Source organism: Phaenicophaeus curvirostris, chromosome 10, assembly GCF_032191515.1.
Source record: "Phaenicophaeus curvirostris isolate KB17595 chromosome 10, BPBGC_Pcur_1.0, whole genome shotgun sequence".
Classification (NCBI taxonomy): Eukaryota; Metazoa; Chordata; class Aves; order Cuculiformes; family Cuculidae; genus Phaenicophaeus; species Phaenicophaeus curvirostris.
This window is the reverse complement of record NC_091401.1, coordinates 14,499,079-14,515,338: the sequence shown is the minus strand read 5'-3', so window position 1 is coordinate 14,515,338 and position 16,260 is coordinate 14,499,079. Positions and strand designations below refer to the sequence as shown.

At 41.6% G+C, this 16,260-nt stretch overlaps 1 protein-coding gene across 2 annotated transcripts; it reads left to right on the top strand.

The window, feature by feature from the left end:
• The first annotated feature begins 272 nt into the window (after positions 1–272).
• GYG1 (glycogenin 1) lies at positions 273–14,818 on the top strand. Of its 2 annotated transcripts, XM_069865314.1 has the most exons (8): positions 273–430; positions 3,035–3,170; positions 5,515–5,689; positions 6,060–6,222; positions 9,962–10,088; positions 12,869–13,088; positions 13,757–13,807; positions 14,016–14,818. In XM_069865314.1, the coding sequence occupies exons 1-8, from the start codon at positions 424–426 to the stop codon at positions 14,184–14,186; spliced, it is 1,050 nt and encodes a 349-aa protein (XP_069721415.1). In that variant the 5' UTR covers positions 273–423; the 3' UTR covers positions 14,187–14,818. The 2 variants fall into 2 exon arrangements, with proteins under 2 accessions (XP_069721415.1, XP_069721416.1); XM_069865315.1 differs by lacking the exon at positions 13,757–13,807.
• Positions 14,819–16,260: the final 1,442 nt, after the last annotated feature.

The window sequence follows — 16,260 nt, the reverse complement described above, 5'->3', positions numbered from 1 at the left end:
ACCCAACCCATTCTATGATCACGCTTGCAAGGGTTACAAAGAACACATGAAAGGCGTTAGCACCCTTCCTATATTCCAAAAAAAATACAACGTAAATTTCTTACGGGACTGGGATTGAGCTATAAAGAAACTATCCTAGCGTGCTAGTTTCTCCCGTCCCGCCACGCCCTGGTCCCTGCAACCCCACGCCAGGGGTCCTACGCGCCTCACCCCGTCCCACCCCTCGGGCGGCCCCGCCCGCGCGCGGAAGAGGTGACGTGCGGGCGCCGCTGCAGCGCATGGCGGGGGTCCCGCCCCGCAGCGGCGCGCGGGCTCCGTGGGGCGGGGCGTGGGGCCCGTGGCTCCGCCCCTATATAAGGGCGGCGCGGGGGCAGCCCCAGAGCGCGGCCGCCGCCTCAGCCCCAGCATTGCGGACCCGGCGCCATGGCAGGTCAGTGCGGGGCGGCCCGGGTAGCCGCAGGCCGCGCCTCGGCACCGGGATGGGCGGCCCGGAGAAACGAACCGAACCGCCGAGGGCGCCAGCAGCCCCCGCCGCCTTCCCCAGGGTCGCCCGGCTCTGACCTTCCGGACCTGCTTTCCTCGGTTCCTGTTTCGCCCGAGCCCGCCGGGCCGGGGCGGCTGCGCGCGCCCCGATCCGATGCTCCCGTATGCGGGGGCATCGGGGCCGGACCAAGCCGAGCGGGCAGTAGGCGAACCCCGGGAAGGGTTCGGGCGCGTTCCTCTCTCCGTCGCTCGTGGCGCAGCCTTTGGGGATGCTCTCGGGGTCTGGAAGGTGCTGACGCTTGAGCAGTGACCCCGCCGGCCGGGGCGCCGGGAAGCGGTTGGGCTTCGGCGGGGTCTGTCGGATACCAAGCTCTGCTTCCGAATCGCATTCTCTGTCTCTGCGGTCCCGGCGTGACCTACGGCTCGGTGTTCCAGGCATAACGGTGGCTGCTGTGTGAACGTAGCCTGCTGCCGAGCGGATGGGCAGAGAGAATGCCAAGTGATACCCACGCCATTGAAATATTCGTGATTTAGGTGGAATAAATGCTTGCAGGTGTAACTTCCACCTTAAGTGGCAACTGTTCTTGTCCTGGTTGTAGTCTGGGCTAATATGTAGTGTGTCAGAATGCACTTGTGGATGCGCTATAGAGAAGGTATGAAACACGAGCAGTTGTAAAGTGTCCTGCTGCAGCTGGGATGTAATGGGGCTTCTTAGCCTTTACTTCATCCTTAAATTGGCTTTGGTTCTCTAAGACTTTTGTGTGTGAATGCTTGGCATCAGTAGGATGAAGAGACATGGCAGAAGCATACCTGCTAACAGCTAAATGAAAGACTTTCAGTGGCAAGCTTGGTTTTAAAAATTGGTCTTATACTGCTGGGGAAAAAAAAAACACTGGCATTCAGATGAATGCTGGGCACAGTCGCACTTTGTCTACACTGTGTTTTTATTCAGTTATCTGTCAACGTTGCAGACTTCTATTTATTGAGTAGTTGAGGAGTAACATGCAAATTAAGTAATGAAAAATGCTGCCCTGTTGTGAGGATGTTCATCCTACTTAAAATGCTACATGCTTGCCTTTTGCAATGCTCTGAAGAAACCCGAAATTGTTCTGTAGATTAGCTGAATTTTTACAAATTGGTAGCTAAAGTGAATTGGGAAAAAATACCTTTATTTCTGGCATTGCAGAAGCTTTTTCTGACTTTGTAACTGACCACTATATTATAAATCCTTTGGGACTAGTTGGTTTTGCTGCAAAACCAAATAGAAGATTTTGTAGCTGGGCTGTACAGCTTGCAAACCAAGTTTGTGGAGTTTGCAGATAACTGTGGTATGTTGCTTTGTTCTTGACTGTTAAGATGGTATTAAGATATTGGTGCTGGCTGTCTATGGGCTGGGGAGCTGTACCAAACAACAGTCTCTCTGAAAGCAGAGCTGTCATTCTTTTAATCTTACTCCTTGATAGTAGGCCTTTAAGTACCCAGGAGCCTTGCTCTCAATCATGATCTAACATAGTTAACCTTAAATCAAAGAAATTGGTTGCTAAAATAAATTTTAATGTGGAAGTCTACTCCTGAAATTCTTGGGAAGAAATTATTTTGTTGATGGTTTGGTAGAAAATAGCATGCATTAGTCGGGAGAAAAGTGCTGTAGCATGGGGTGGAGTACTATGTGTCTGTAGTTAATGGTGAACTGAAGAAGTTTAGATGTTACTTGTTTGTTTTTATCAGTCCCGTCCTAGCAGTTTAAAACAACATGACAACTCAAAGAATGCAAAGCTTGTATTGCATGGCCTCAATGAACAGTACATGGCAGTACATGATCCAGCTAAATCTATTTTTAAGATACAGCTGGAGCAGAAGATTATACTTTATAGTAATAATATGACCTTAGCTGGTTTTGCTTGAAGAGCAAAACTGTTGCTGCAAGTCTTAAATTGCTTATCATATTACTCCCATATAAATCTTGCATTCTTGTGATAGAGCTGCAACTGTGGGTTGCAGAACAACTCATCTGCAAAATCCTGACCTAGCAAAGCTTAATACTGGTGTTGAAGATCTAACTCAGTGCTTACTTTCATTTGAAAATGAAGCATAGTTTTTACACTGCCCTAGCTTCAGGGTTGAGAGCTTAACCTAGAGTAAAAAAAAACTCTGTTGCTACTAATTTTAGACTGAATGCAAGTTTGCAGACTCACAGTTCTTTTAGCTTAAAAATAGTATATTAATGGCCAAAATAAGGTTCTTCAGACCTTTTGGATTGTCTCTAATAGTTGGCATAGCTTATTTAACCTGAGATGAGCTGCAGCTGTTTTTTTCTTGCAACAGCCTTGATTTTGGGTTGGGTCTTTTGCTGCATTTTGCCATGTGTCAAGTTAATAGCAAGTATTGCTATGCAAGTACAATCTGCTTCATTCAGCCATGTAGGTAAGCCCAGTGAACAGAGTTAAAGGGTGACTCTGTATGATTACCTAACAATACTTGGTTTCTAGTAGCATCTATCTCAGAATGAAGTAGTGGGTTGTGCTAACTTGACCAAGTTAATTTCTTTCAGACCAGTCTTTTGTGACTCTAGCCACAAACGACTCCTATGTGAAAGGAGCACTGGTACTTGGTTCATCATTGCAACAGCACGGAACGACAAGGAAGCTGACTGCACTCATAACTCCTCAGGTCTCAGATATTATGAGGTAAGGCCACTCATACTTCAAACTGCTGCTGTTCCTGCTGATGTGAAGGTTGAAAAATGGAGACTAAGTTCTGTAATAGTAACTTTCCAAAACTCTGGAAGCTTAACAGCTAAGCTTAGCAAAATTCAGCCTATACTGTCTGGAATTCTGCAAGTTCTTCGAACATGAAACTACTGCAATTTTTTTTTTCCTGTTGCTCATATGAGTTAACAAATACTCTGTAGTTAGAGCACTAAGCTGTGACTTAATGCTGATACTTCAACTGGATCTTTGCTCTTTTGTAGTCCTACTTAGTCAACAATCTGATATTGCCTGTGCGTTCGTTAGTGCTCTGTGTATACACATGGAGCTGGTAGTAGGGGATTGGTATTTTTGTCTTGTAACACAAGATCTGTTGGAATCTACTGGCCACTTCAAACATTATCGTGAGAGAGGAAAATGAGCAAAACTGAAGTAGTGCCAACAAATTAAATTATCAGGCAGCTGCTTCCTACAACCTGTCAAGAGTAGTCTGTGGAGCAGGCTGGTGCTTTTACCATATGTAAGAAGAGGGTAAAAAAAATGAAAACACTGATAGCTGCATGATTCTGTACATGAGGAAGTTGCTCTGGAAACATCTCTGTGTTTATAGAGACAGTAGAGAAGTGGCTCAATAATCAATGAAGTGAATCTTCCTGAAGTCTCTTGGCAGCTAAATGGCTGTATCAATATAAAGATGTTACATACAGCAATGTGAGCCAGCAGTGTGGCTGAGAAGGCCACACTGTATGAAAAGGACCAGGGAAGTGATTGTGTCCATGTACTTGGCATTGGTGGGGCCACACCTGGAATCCTGTGTTCAGTTTTGGGCCCCTTGCTACTAGATGGACATTGAGGTACTGGAGTGTTCCCAGAGAAGAGCAGTGGAGTGGGGGGAAGGGACTGGAGTACAAGTCTTGTGAGGAGCAGTTGAGGGAGCTGGAGTTGCTTAGCCTGGGGAAGAGGAGGTTGAGGGGTGGCTTTTATCACTGTCTGTAACTACCTAAGTGGAAGTTGTGTTGAGGTGGGTGTTGGTTTTGGCTCCCAAGTGATAGGATGACTGGGAATGGCCTCATGCTATGACAGATGAGATTCAGGTTAGACATCAGGAAAAACTTCTTTACTGGAAGTGTTCTTGGGCTCTGGCACAGGCTGCCCAGGGAGAGGTAGTTGAGTCCCCATACCTGCAGGGCTTTAAGAGATTGGTAGATGAGGTGCTCAGGGATATGGTTTAGTAGTGGACAGGTACTGTTGGACTCTATCAAAGGTGTTTTTCCAACCCAGTGATTCTATGATTATATCCATTCCAGCCTGTTAGATGAGTGTGATCTTTTAAGATGAATCATAAATGTGCTTATGTATTAAGTGCAAACCAGCTAGTGCTATGCTCTTAGACCAGTGATATCCACCTGCCTACTAGTGTAACTGAAACTTGCATTTATCACTGTATCCCCTAACAAAGTTCAGAACCAACTATCCATACCAAGCTGCCAGTATAAGGACAGCTTTGCAAGGCAGAGTTCTAAAACTGTTTACAAGCTCTGTGGCTCAGCTGGTACTCATAATTGCTGAGCAGTTTGCTGTAGAATATTGAGTCTTTTCAGGTGCTTCATGTTTTGAGCAGCATGAGCTCCTTAACATCTCTTGAACTGAATGGTAATGCTATGCTAATAGTAAAGCAAAGGTTGGATATCTGCCAGAAAATATCATTATGCTGTCTGAAAGTTTAAGTGTGACCCTTAGATGAACCTGACACTGGGTCACAACACTGCTGTACACAGCCATGATTATGTGAGTCTTTAAAACTTTATGGGATAAAGGAAGTGTTAGCAGCTGGGTCCTGTCAGGTGTCCCTAATGGTCACAAATCTAGAATGGTGCTGTCATAAATATTACATGGACTTTTGTTTCAGCTGTTTAGGGTTCCACTACTGTTCTGCTTAAGCTACTCTTTTCACTTCTTATCTGCACACTCAAAGGAGTTTAACTTGCCAAAAGTCAATCTGGCTGAGAAAAACAAAGATGTGTGGAGAGTTTGTGCTACATAACTGTTACCTACTACACTAAAGTACTTTTTGCAGAAGGGAAAAACAAAACAAACAAAAAAACCCCCGAACTTTTTCTGTTCCCCAACCTGTGCTCATTATAAACTAGAAACCTTGAGGCACCCAGACGTATGTGTGCACTGTGATGCACAAAGCCAGCTATTACTGATGGTCTAAAATCCTGCCTGTTTTTTTGTTATTCCACTTCTTACGGAATATGTTACATTGTCTGGTGCTGGAATAACAACAGAACTAAATCTTGGCAATTGACTCTTTTCCCAGGAGAATACTGGAAAAAGTCTTTGATGAAGTTGTGTTGGTAAATGTCTTGGATAGTGGGGACTCGGCACATTTGGCGTTAATGAAGAGACCTGAGCTGGGTGTCACACTTACAAAGCTTCACTGCTGGGAACTGACGCAGTTCTCAAAATGTGTTTTCATGGATGCAGACACAATGGTTAGTGGTCATGTCCTATGGTGCCGCTGGGTGGCCTGGTATGGGGTGGTTAGATTTTTTTTCTTGTAGTTCATGTTTGGTTTTGTTGTTTGGTTTTTTTTCTGTGGGGCAGGTGGTATTGGTGGGTTGCTCTTTCTAAGAGGAGGGGTTATGGAGGCCTTTTTACTATTTGGACTAATAAGTTGAAGTATGTGCCTTTTTATCTAAATTAACTATAACATAGTCTGTGGGGACTATCTTAAAGTATTGCCTGCTACAAGATGAGCATTGACATGAAAACTTTCATGCCTTAATCCATTGAAATGTAATACTGCAATTCCTAACCTAAACCCCAGAAAACTGTTTGTTCTCTTACTGCGTTTACAACTAGGTTTTGTCAAATATTGATGAGCTTTTTGAGAGAGAAGAGCTGTCTGCAGCACCAGATCCAGGCTGGCCTGACTGTTTTAATTCTGGAGTTTTTGTTTACCAACCTTCCATTGAAACATACAATCAGCTGTTACAGTTTGCTGCAGAGAAAGGCAGCTTTGATGGTATGTATTAACTTGTATTTCAATATGTTAGACTAAGTACTAGTAGTTGCTTGGATGTCTCAGTTCTACGTAAGTGTCATGGAGACTCTGCATGATAGAGTTCTGAACTCAGTGTAATGACACACAAATCTTGTCCTCTCACAATAGAGGCTATCATTACAATATGCACTAAAACTACTTCTTACAGACTTCATGAAATAGAAAGCCTATTGACTTGGCCTCCAAAGTAGCAGCTGTAAGCATTAGCAATATAGAATCACGTAGCAAGGAATCTTAAGATGTAACAAGCACAGTGCATGTATTAGCAAATGGAACTGTGGTGCTATGCCTGCCTGTTCAGTGCTAACTCAAGTTTCTGTGGAGAAAAATAATACTGATCGGCTTGAGTGCAACTTCAGAGAAACATTTGAAGATGGAGCTCTCTTCATATGCTGTGATAGCTTCCTGTCATTATAGTGTGGTGACTGACTGTTTCCCTGTATCAAGTGCATGTAGTCTTGGCTGCTTCCCACTATAGGTCACTTGGGATTGGCCACGCTTAAGCTTGAGAATCCAAGTCTTGCTGTCATGTATGTCTATTACTAACATAGTAAAGCACGTATTGCTTAAAGACTGCTAGAGGTAAAGTCTTTTGAATGACTAATGCTGTATCACATAAGTAAATTTTGTTCTGTAATTAGTGTGGTTCAAAACAGTCTAACTGAAAAAGCTATAGAAAAATACATAAATAAGACCATAAATTGGAGCTCTTAGTACAATGTAATTTGCCAGCCTGTTGACTTCCTTTTTAGTACTTTGTAACAAGTAAAAATTCTAGATGTACCTCCTAGTGTGCAGCATCATCTCTGCTAGTGTGTGGACTCCTTTTGTTCTCTTGAAGAATGTTAGTCACAGTTAGATGCTTAATGCTACCCTATGGATAAACTCCAGTGAAAATAAATACTGAAATGTATTGAAGGGTCTGTCCCTGCCTCACTGCTGACAAAGTAGCAGTTGGTAGTCTTGTGAGTGTTCATTAATACTGGGTGTAATTTGATCACCAGCTACAGCTAAAGCTGTAGCAAAGTACCAAATTGTAGCTTTTTTTTAAATCCAACCAAAACAACCAGAAAACCAAACCAAACTCATATCTTTGAAAAGTGGCTGTTGAATAGCTGTAGGAACATCTGAGACTTGGTGGTTGTCTCTTTTAAGCTTTGTGCTTGACTGCAGACCCCATTGTATAGGTCTGAGGCTCTTGCCCTTTAAAAGAATGAAACTGCTTCCACGATCTACTTTCTGACCTGAAAACTAAAACCACATAATAATGAAAGTTCTTTGGTGTCCTCAATATGAATTGTTGCAGCTCTTGACAGCAAAAATAGTGGGTTAATGGTTTAGGTACCTAATTTCTGGGAATGTAATTTGTACTTCAGCTTTAAAATTTATTCTGTTTGAGGTGGTAGCACTGATGTGAGTAATGAGACCATGGAGACTTATATGATATGCACAGACTGCTGCTGAGCTCATGAACCTGGTGGGGAGAAAGGGGATTTAAACTTCAGTTGATCTAGGCAGTAATAAAAGTTCCTAGGAAAGGTTTTATAATGGAAGTACCCGTGAAAGGTCACTGCCCTTAATAGGACACAGGGATGCAAACTCGGCAAGATACCAAACTAACTTAAGTCAAGCTCTAAGCACTCCATCTGCAGTACCAGTAACCAGGAATGGAAGATTTTAGAGTACTTCATGTTTATAACAGCAGGAAGATGCCTCCTATGTAATGCAGTTCTCCAGAAATGGTAGAGCAATGGCAACTTACAAAGATATCTGCTTTGTCTCTTTGAACTTCACCTTTCTGGGTAATGATGACTATGCCTGTGCAATAATTCTAGATACCATCTAAAACTTAGTGGAAGGGGAAAAAAGTTTGGCTTTAAAAGAAATCAGGTATATTAATGTTAAGAACATTGTTGTTGTTTCAACAGTCTTCTTGCTCTTTAGCCTGGGGTCTAAAATGGTTGCTTTCATATATAAAGCAAGATGGTATCTGTAGCTATGAAGTTAACTACTGCCCAATTCCTTCACCTTATGTCTAAGGTCCAGCTTATACAATGAAACAACTGTTAAAGTCTGAGCTAGGACAGCTGAATGTCATTTTCAGTGGTAGCTTTGGCACAAATGCGTGCAATCTGAAAAAGAGCTGAATACTTAAAAAAATGTGAATTAAAGCCCTGTAGAATAAGTTGGATACCTTGTTGCTGCCCCTTCTGTTATGAGCTGCCTGTTTTGGGAGGGGATCCCGGACTTTCTTCTCTTTTAAATGACCTTACTGTTAGAATAGGCATTCTTAACGCAGCATGAAGCTAAAATGAAACATAGTGGATTAAAGACAATAAGACTGGTCTGGTTTCTTTAACTTGGTTATCTAGTGATGGGCACAACTTCAAAAAGTGTTCCTTCCTTTATGGGTTGAGAGGCAAGTCAGAGGTTTGAAATGAGGGGTCTGAGTCTCTCAGCAGTTCCTCACTTTGCAGTCTGCATGCATGCTGACAGCTGTAACAGGACACTCAGAATTTATATTTGTCAGTGTAGTGTCTGTGTATCTTTATTTATGCTTGGGGTCCAGATATTTCAGTTGCAAAAAGCAAGTTCTGCTTAGACAGCTGTGAGGGTGTAAACCTTACTGCCCTAAATCTAATCATATGGCAATAAAAAAACCACCTTTCCTGAGTCAGCAGAGACTCAGTGCTTTATGACATTCAAGATTAAAATAAAACATTGTCTTTTCTAACTATGCTGTTTCTTTGCCTGCTCTAACAATGCTGCTTGTGATTGCGGTCACTGCTGAAGGGAAAACTGAATAAACGTGGAGGGACTCCATTCAGTCCTCTTGATAAGAGGAACTATCTATAAGATAGAGCCCTTATAGAGCCCCTATAAGAGCCCTTAAAGACTAGGTATATTCAGTTCAATAAGAATGAATGGATATAAATAAATATTTTTTACATCTCAGTTGCTGCTTATAGACTAGTCTGCCTTGGGCCAGAGGCTATTTTTTTTACCTGCTCCTCTACATACCAACAACTTCAGACATGTTTCATCTCATTATAACCTCTACTAAGATATGACCCTTCTGAACACATTAGGTCTGACTATAACTTAGATTACCCTCACCTAAGGGTTAGTCAGCAGTACAGAATTTGGAAAGCCTGTTGCCTGTTAAGGGATTTGATGAAGTTTTGCTAGAGTTGTCACCAAGACTGTGCTTTCCTTATTGCACCACAGTGTAGGTAGATGCATCCAGGGCTGCAGTTCTAACAGAACACTGGTAACCTAACTCTCGTGTTGAGATGTTAGTCTTGCAAATGTAAGTGTAAGTAGTAAAACTAAGTGCTCACCCTTGATCTTCTGAACTACAGCTTTCCTGAACAGTACTTGGTTGTCAAGTCTTGTTTTTTGCAGTCTAACAGTTTAAGTTCAAGCTGCATAAGAAAATGAATGCCAAGGTTTGCAAGCAGCTTGCTAACTTTTAGAAAAAGTAACCCCATGCATACTGTCTTTTTAATTCTTTGCATTCTTTTGGGTTTTCCAAGGCTGCAAGGTTTATAGGGTTGTTCACAAACAGAACTCTGTGCTCTGTGCCAAACTCCTCCTTGACATGACAACTGCATTGCCAGCTCTTAATTAGTGAAGTAATTGAAAAAGATCCTAAACCAGCTATCTGAGGCTTGTAGCCTATTAATGTTTTCTCTTTCAGGTGCAGATCAGGGGTTATTAAACACCTTCTTCAGCAGCTGGGCAACAACAGACATGAGCAAACATCTACCTTTTATTTATAATTTGAGCAGCACTTCTTTATATTCCTACCTTCCAGCATTTAAAGCGTAAGTTCCAAATTTTGAGATGACTTTCAGAGCTTATGAACTATTTTTTTTGTAACAGAATGAACAGGTGCAATGTTAACTTCTAGTTTTTCTAAAGAGAGACCATTATTGTCAGTGAAAGAAGGTATAATGGTTTCTTCTCTTTAAAAAAAAATAATTCTAGTTAAATGAATCATGTCATGATAAATGTAGAGAGAAAGATGTATTTAACTTAAGCTGCACACCTGTGGTGGTAATGCTGAAGTTGATTTAGAGCAAGCATGTTTGACAGGTTACCTGCAGAAGGAAGAACCACTACTCTGGTGTGGATACTGTCTGCTACAGCTTTAACCAAAGGCAGTAGCTCTGGTGAACCAGCTTTTGATGAACTTCACCATGCCACTGTTGGTGTTGTTCCCACTGAGAACTTGCCCTTTCCTCACTCAAATTACTTGGGGTATTTAACAACCAGTAGTTACAGTCCATTTAATCAAACTATACCTTTCAAATAAGTGCTGTGAACAAAGACTTGTATAAAGCTAGAATTCTCTCCCAACAGTCTTTCTAGCTCTCGTACAGATTCTTAAGTAATAGCAAGATGGAACAAGGAAAGGACTACTGTCAACCACCATACCATTGCACGTTTCCTCTGTAAGGGAAGCTACTGTACCCTCCCTAGCTAGCAGTATTAGATTTGGTGTGCATGTAGGCCATGTGTCAGTGGCAGGGTCGCTCACTGTTGTAATAAAAACAGGAGGAAGTGGGGTAAGCATGGGGGGCTGAAATATTGCACAAACTCTTATTTAGAGCTACAAAAGTTGGGGGAAGGTGGGGGAGGGAGGGAAAGTACCAGTTGCATAAAACCTATCTGAACTCTGAATGGCATCAGATTCCTAGTGTCTAAAGCAGCAGCTAGCATAAGCAGGACAGCTGCTGGCTCAAGACCAAACTATGTCTTGTGATCAGACTACCATTTGAAATCCTGTCATGCTAAAAGTGGAACACTTATTTAAAGAAATATATGCAAGCCTAAGAATGACTAAGTAGTTGGATAAGCTAACACCTATTGTAAACTGTCCTCTTCCTATGGCTGGTCATTAGTCACATGGCCTTGTTTACAAATGTCCCTGTTACCACAAAAGTCTAATTGGATTTGGGGGATCCTGACAAAAATTCCCTTTAACTGATTGATTGAATCAATTGTGTAACTGAAATGAGCAGACATTCAAAAGTAGAATTCCTTGCTCAATAAGTGGAACAATTTCCCTTGGTTAGATCAGTAAGTACACTCCTGACAGTAGGCAGTTGTAATAAAGAAATTTAAACCTACTGACATCAATAGCTAAGTTTTTCACAGCTTTGTACAGCGAGACTAGATTTCACAGCAGTCTCAGTAATCCTTTTTCCAAAGGAAAATGCCAATTCATGACAAATGCTCTCTAACTTCAAAACATTGATGGAGGACTTTACTGGGAGATGGGGAAAGAGAGATTAGTTTGCTGAGGCCAGTGTGGACATAAAGCTTCCTAACAGTTTAGTTTAAATGTCAAAAAGTATTGCAGATCTAGAAAGCAGGTAATGAGAACAGTGCAGAAGTTTGGTGTCTGTCAACTGTTGTACAGGTCTTCAGTAGACATAACTCTAGGAATGCACATCGCCATTGGCAGCAAGTGTAATCTAACACTTCTTTGGAATTCTCTAGCTTAAATAGCCTTGATTTAACAATGACAAATTTCCTCAGAACAGCAGCAGCTTAAGAGGAAGAAAGCTTAAGCTCTCAAGTAGTGCTGTGAGAGCTAATAAAACTAAGGTCGTCTTATGCTGTATCTTAACATGTGGAATTTTAAGTTAAAGCCCAGGAGCTGGCCTCTTGCAGACAGATTCCTTTTTTCCTTGCAATTGGCATAAACACTTGACCTTGTTTTTCACACATGCTTAGGTTTTTATTCTGCAGTAAGATCAGTTGTGTTCAAAACACTGGATGCTGATATTGAAGTATAGTCAAAGATCTTACAGTACAACCCTCCCACCCAAATACGTGCTGCCTTCTTACGGATATTCTAAAGTTGGTTTTGTTGTTCTGTTGTTTTGTTTTTTTTTAAAATGCACCTGCATAGTCTCAGTAAGTAAAACTTCTTAAACATCTGAGTCTTGGTGAGAATGATCAGGGTGTGCTTAACATTGTTAGACAAATGAGTTTGGCATTATTCTCTGCTTTAATCACTGTTAAGAAGAAATCCTAAAGTGTGATGTAAACTGAACTAGGTGAGACAGTTGCTGTCACTAGACAGACAGGTATTAATTGTTCATAAAGCTGGCTCAAGCTGATCTCTAGTTCTGGAAGCATAGCAGAATGAAATGAGTGCTTCTCTACGTAGAGCTTGTAATGCCTAAGTATCTGGATCATTGACTTTGGAGAAGAATCTTTTTCACTTTTAAAACCAGTTCCGATTGCAACGGCTGCTCAAGACTGCTCTCTCCTGAGCTATGGACATCAATCTGCCTAAAGATTTGAGCTGGCTGTAAGTACTTAAGTAACGCAGACCATTACATTTTGGCTGTGTTCTGAGTAGTGTAATCTAGAAAATTACAATTGCTTTTTTTGCTGTTGTATAGAAATGCTTTCAGTCCCAGTAGGCATTGGCAGTTTGATAATTTAGTGTTTAGCCTCCTAAATATATTGATATTTCTGTTTTCTGGACACTACAGAAATTGCAGGTTAAAACCAATTTGCCTGCCATTCAAAACTGTTTTCTAGATACTTGCACAAATGGTGGGTTCTGACTTTTTCTGTCCCACAGATTTGGTGCAAATACTAAAGTGGTGCATTTCCTGGGAAGCACAAAGCCATGGAACTACACATATGACTCCAGAACAAAAAGCATAAAAGGCAACATGGATGACCCTAAAGTAGTTCACCCAGAATTCCTCAACCTGTGGTGGGATACATATACAGCTGATGTGTTACCATTGCTAGAACACCATGGAATTGTAAAAGAAACTACTACAGGCATGAACATGGTATGTGCTTTCATGTTCTTGTGGAAACTGCCTAAATATGGATGACAGGTTCTTCACCATTTCACTGATTACCCTTCCCTCTGTCCAACAAAAAGCATGGGTCTGGTTTAGCTTGTGGGATGCAGTTTTTTTTCTTTAGATCTATTCTTTTAAGCTTGGAGTAAATAATACTACAGAACAGCAGCATGCTGTGTAGTGGTCTTGAACATAGCTGTCTGCTTGCCTAAAACAAATAATGTAAGTAGCTAATGATGCACCAGAAATTAAACTGTAGTAAATTCTTTAATACCTACAGAGGAGGGCCCCAACTAACTAGTAGTGTGTTGCACTTAATAACATTTTCAAGCAGAACCACCCCAGTCCAGCATGTGGTGTGTACCCACAGGGTTACATGGCAAAACAAATCTAGGTAAGCCTAGGATACCTAGGGAATGAATAGTGCAGACTGGCAGAGATGAATTCCATCACTTATCAAAGACAAAGTAGTGCTTCTAATTCTGGTTCTCATTTGTGGAGTCCTGTAGCTTGCATCTGACTGCAGACTTTTATCATCTTAATTTAGTATGTGGGCCAGTTTAAGTTCTCAGCCTTTCTAAGATCAGAGTTTCTGATCTCAAGTTGTGCTTTTCTCTTGTTAATCTTCTGTCTTTCTAATGAACTACTTGCAGCTTTCGGGCTTGGTCTATACTCTGGTTTTCTCTTGTGGCTTCTGTAGAGAGGTATGAAGAACTTAAACTTCTTTATTTTTCCTTCCCTGCTAACCTCTGTCACTCTGCTTTGTTAGTTTGGTAGGAAGGCTGCACAATCCCTGCCCATTAGCAATGCTTGCTGCATGAGAACATCTACTTCATTGTTCTGTTCTGTGGCCTACTGCTCACTTCTGCTATGCAAAGTACTTCTTTATTTTCATTATGCCTTTCCTTTTAGGCAGAGGTTACAGAGGCAGTGTCCCATGTATCAGTATCAGCACCATCACCAGTATTACCAACTATATCTTCAGAAGAACGCAAGGAACGGTGGGAACAGGGCCAAGCTGACTATATGGGAGTGGATTCCTTTGACAACATCAAGAAGAAACTTGATACCTACCTTCAGTAGAAATGCCCGTCTGAAACAGTGGCGATGCAAGGACTTGTTCCAGAACTAACAGCTAGGAAGGTATAGATGGTGGTCAGTTACACTTGCTAGTAGCTTGATGAAAAACTTCTTGGCTGAAGGCCTCTGCAGTCCTACAGATGAAGACTGAGCAACAGCTAGGAAGCAGAATTCCTTGGGCCACCTATAACTGCCTGATTTCCAATTCTCCCTACTAGATAAAACCAGGTATTTTCAGCTTAAATTTTCTTCTATTGTGATCAATTGGCTCAACATATTCCCTGAAACTGGGTTTGTTACCTCACCTCATTAAGGAGAGATTAGCATTGATTCCTTTGTGTGCTGTTTTAGATGTAAAATCTAATTCATGGGATTGCTCATACACTAGAGTGGTAGCCATTCTGCTTTACCATAAATGTATTGATGCCACTGGGATACGTACAGATGTAACAGTAACAGCACTGCTTTGCTCTTCCAGTCACAGTTGCTCCAAGGTTTTGACCAGGTTCTTACGCACAGTACCTACAGCATGGCAGAATGCATTCTCAGTTCTGTATACTATGGGACTAGTAAACTGAGTTATCTCTGTTACTTGCAATGTTGCACTTCATACAAAAATAAAAAGTTGTCATGCATTTCTGGCTTCCCTAAACTGTTGAGTAATTAAAAAAAGAGGGAGCTCTAAAGCAGTCCAACTAAACTGTTCAACAGGAGTAACCTGAAACCTTACTAATACCATTCCAGCTACTGTTGGCAAATGTCCTTAAAGCTCTAATTCTGGACGGAGTATCCAGGTGTTGGCCAGGGAGCTGCTTAGGGCCCATCCCCATATTGGCTTGCCCTAGGTATGGGACATGGCAGTGCAGGAAGGGCCTGCTCAAGCCACTCACATAAGCAATGTGGAGCTTGGGAAAAGGGAACTTTTTTCTGTAGTCACCAAAAGAAACATCCTTAGCGTACGCCCTGTGAGCTTGTTCTTAAACACAATGGTGATGCTCTTTTGGCTAAGAGAGACTAAATAGCTGCTGAAGTGACTGTACCTGCTCTGATAAGAAAACTACTCTTTCCATGTGTGCAGAGTAAAAAAACAAAAGGTTGGTTTGGGTTTTTTTGCCACACTCAGGCCATGCATTGTATTCTAAGACACCTGGAGAAGCAGCAAAACCACCACAATAACAAAAGCATGCTGAAGATATGAAGGCTGTTATCTGTGCTAAGTTCTGGATCCTTCTTTAGACATAGGTCTAAACAGAACCAGATTACTAAGTTCTGCTTGAAAGCTGTGCTCTGTACTAGTCCAGAAACACTAGAAACATTATTTCAGTGTTTCCCTATAGAAGAGGATTTTGACAAGAAGATAGTGAGGATGCTAAACTTTTAGCCTGGAGGTAAACAATCAACAAGCTCTTGCCATTTGCTGGTAAAGCAGAAGACTTAATCTTGGAATGAGAGGGTTTCTTTTACCTTGTGTTCACTTCTTAATTGCTCTAAGATTCCTTGGTCACCATTTAGCAAAGAACCTAAAGATGAGGTCCAAACCAAGTAGCTGGTAGCTATTTAAGTAGCATCTGAGCTCCTGGTTGTAACTAGTACTTTCCTGCATGTGTTGTGGGGGGGTTTTGTTTGTTTATTTGTTTTTTTGCTGTGTTGGGTTTTTTAACAGACAAATTTGAAGTTGTGTGAAAGCAGGAGGGATTACTAGTTACAGTCGGTAGTGTCAAAGGTATTTATCCAACAAGTACAGCTATTGGAGTTCTGCATGCTCACAAAATACTGTATGGAAAATGGCAAAATACTTTGGAAGGCAGCAGAACAGTTGTAGTTTGGTTCTCCTTATCTGTTTGTACTAGAGAATAGGCAGTTTACTACTTTTTAAGTTTAGTTGGAGAAAACTGAAAGCGTAAAAGCATGAGACCACCAACCTGAAAATGTGGTTTAGTGTATAAGTTTTCTTACATTAATACAAGAAGATAAGGAAAGATGCTGAATAAGATGAAAACCTGCATGTTTTGGGTTAACAAATATAGTTAGTAAAGAAAGAACCTATAAAATCTTTCTGTCCTAGCCTCTGTGACTC

Excerpts from the sequence above, each read along its gene's own strand:
- GYG1 (XM_069865314.1), top strand. Across the intron at positions 5,690-6,059 it reads TCATGGATGCAGACACAATG|GTTTTGTCAAATATTGATGA; the intron begins GTTAGTGGTCAT and ends GTTTACAACTAG. Across the intron at positions 10,089-12,868 it reads TACCTTCCAGCATTTAAAGC|ATTTGGTGCAAATACTAAAG; the intron begins GTAAGTTCCAAA and ends TCTGTCCCACAG.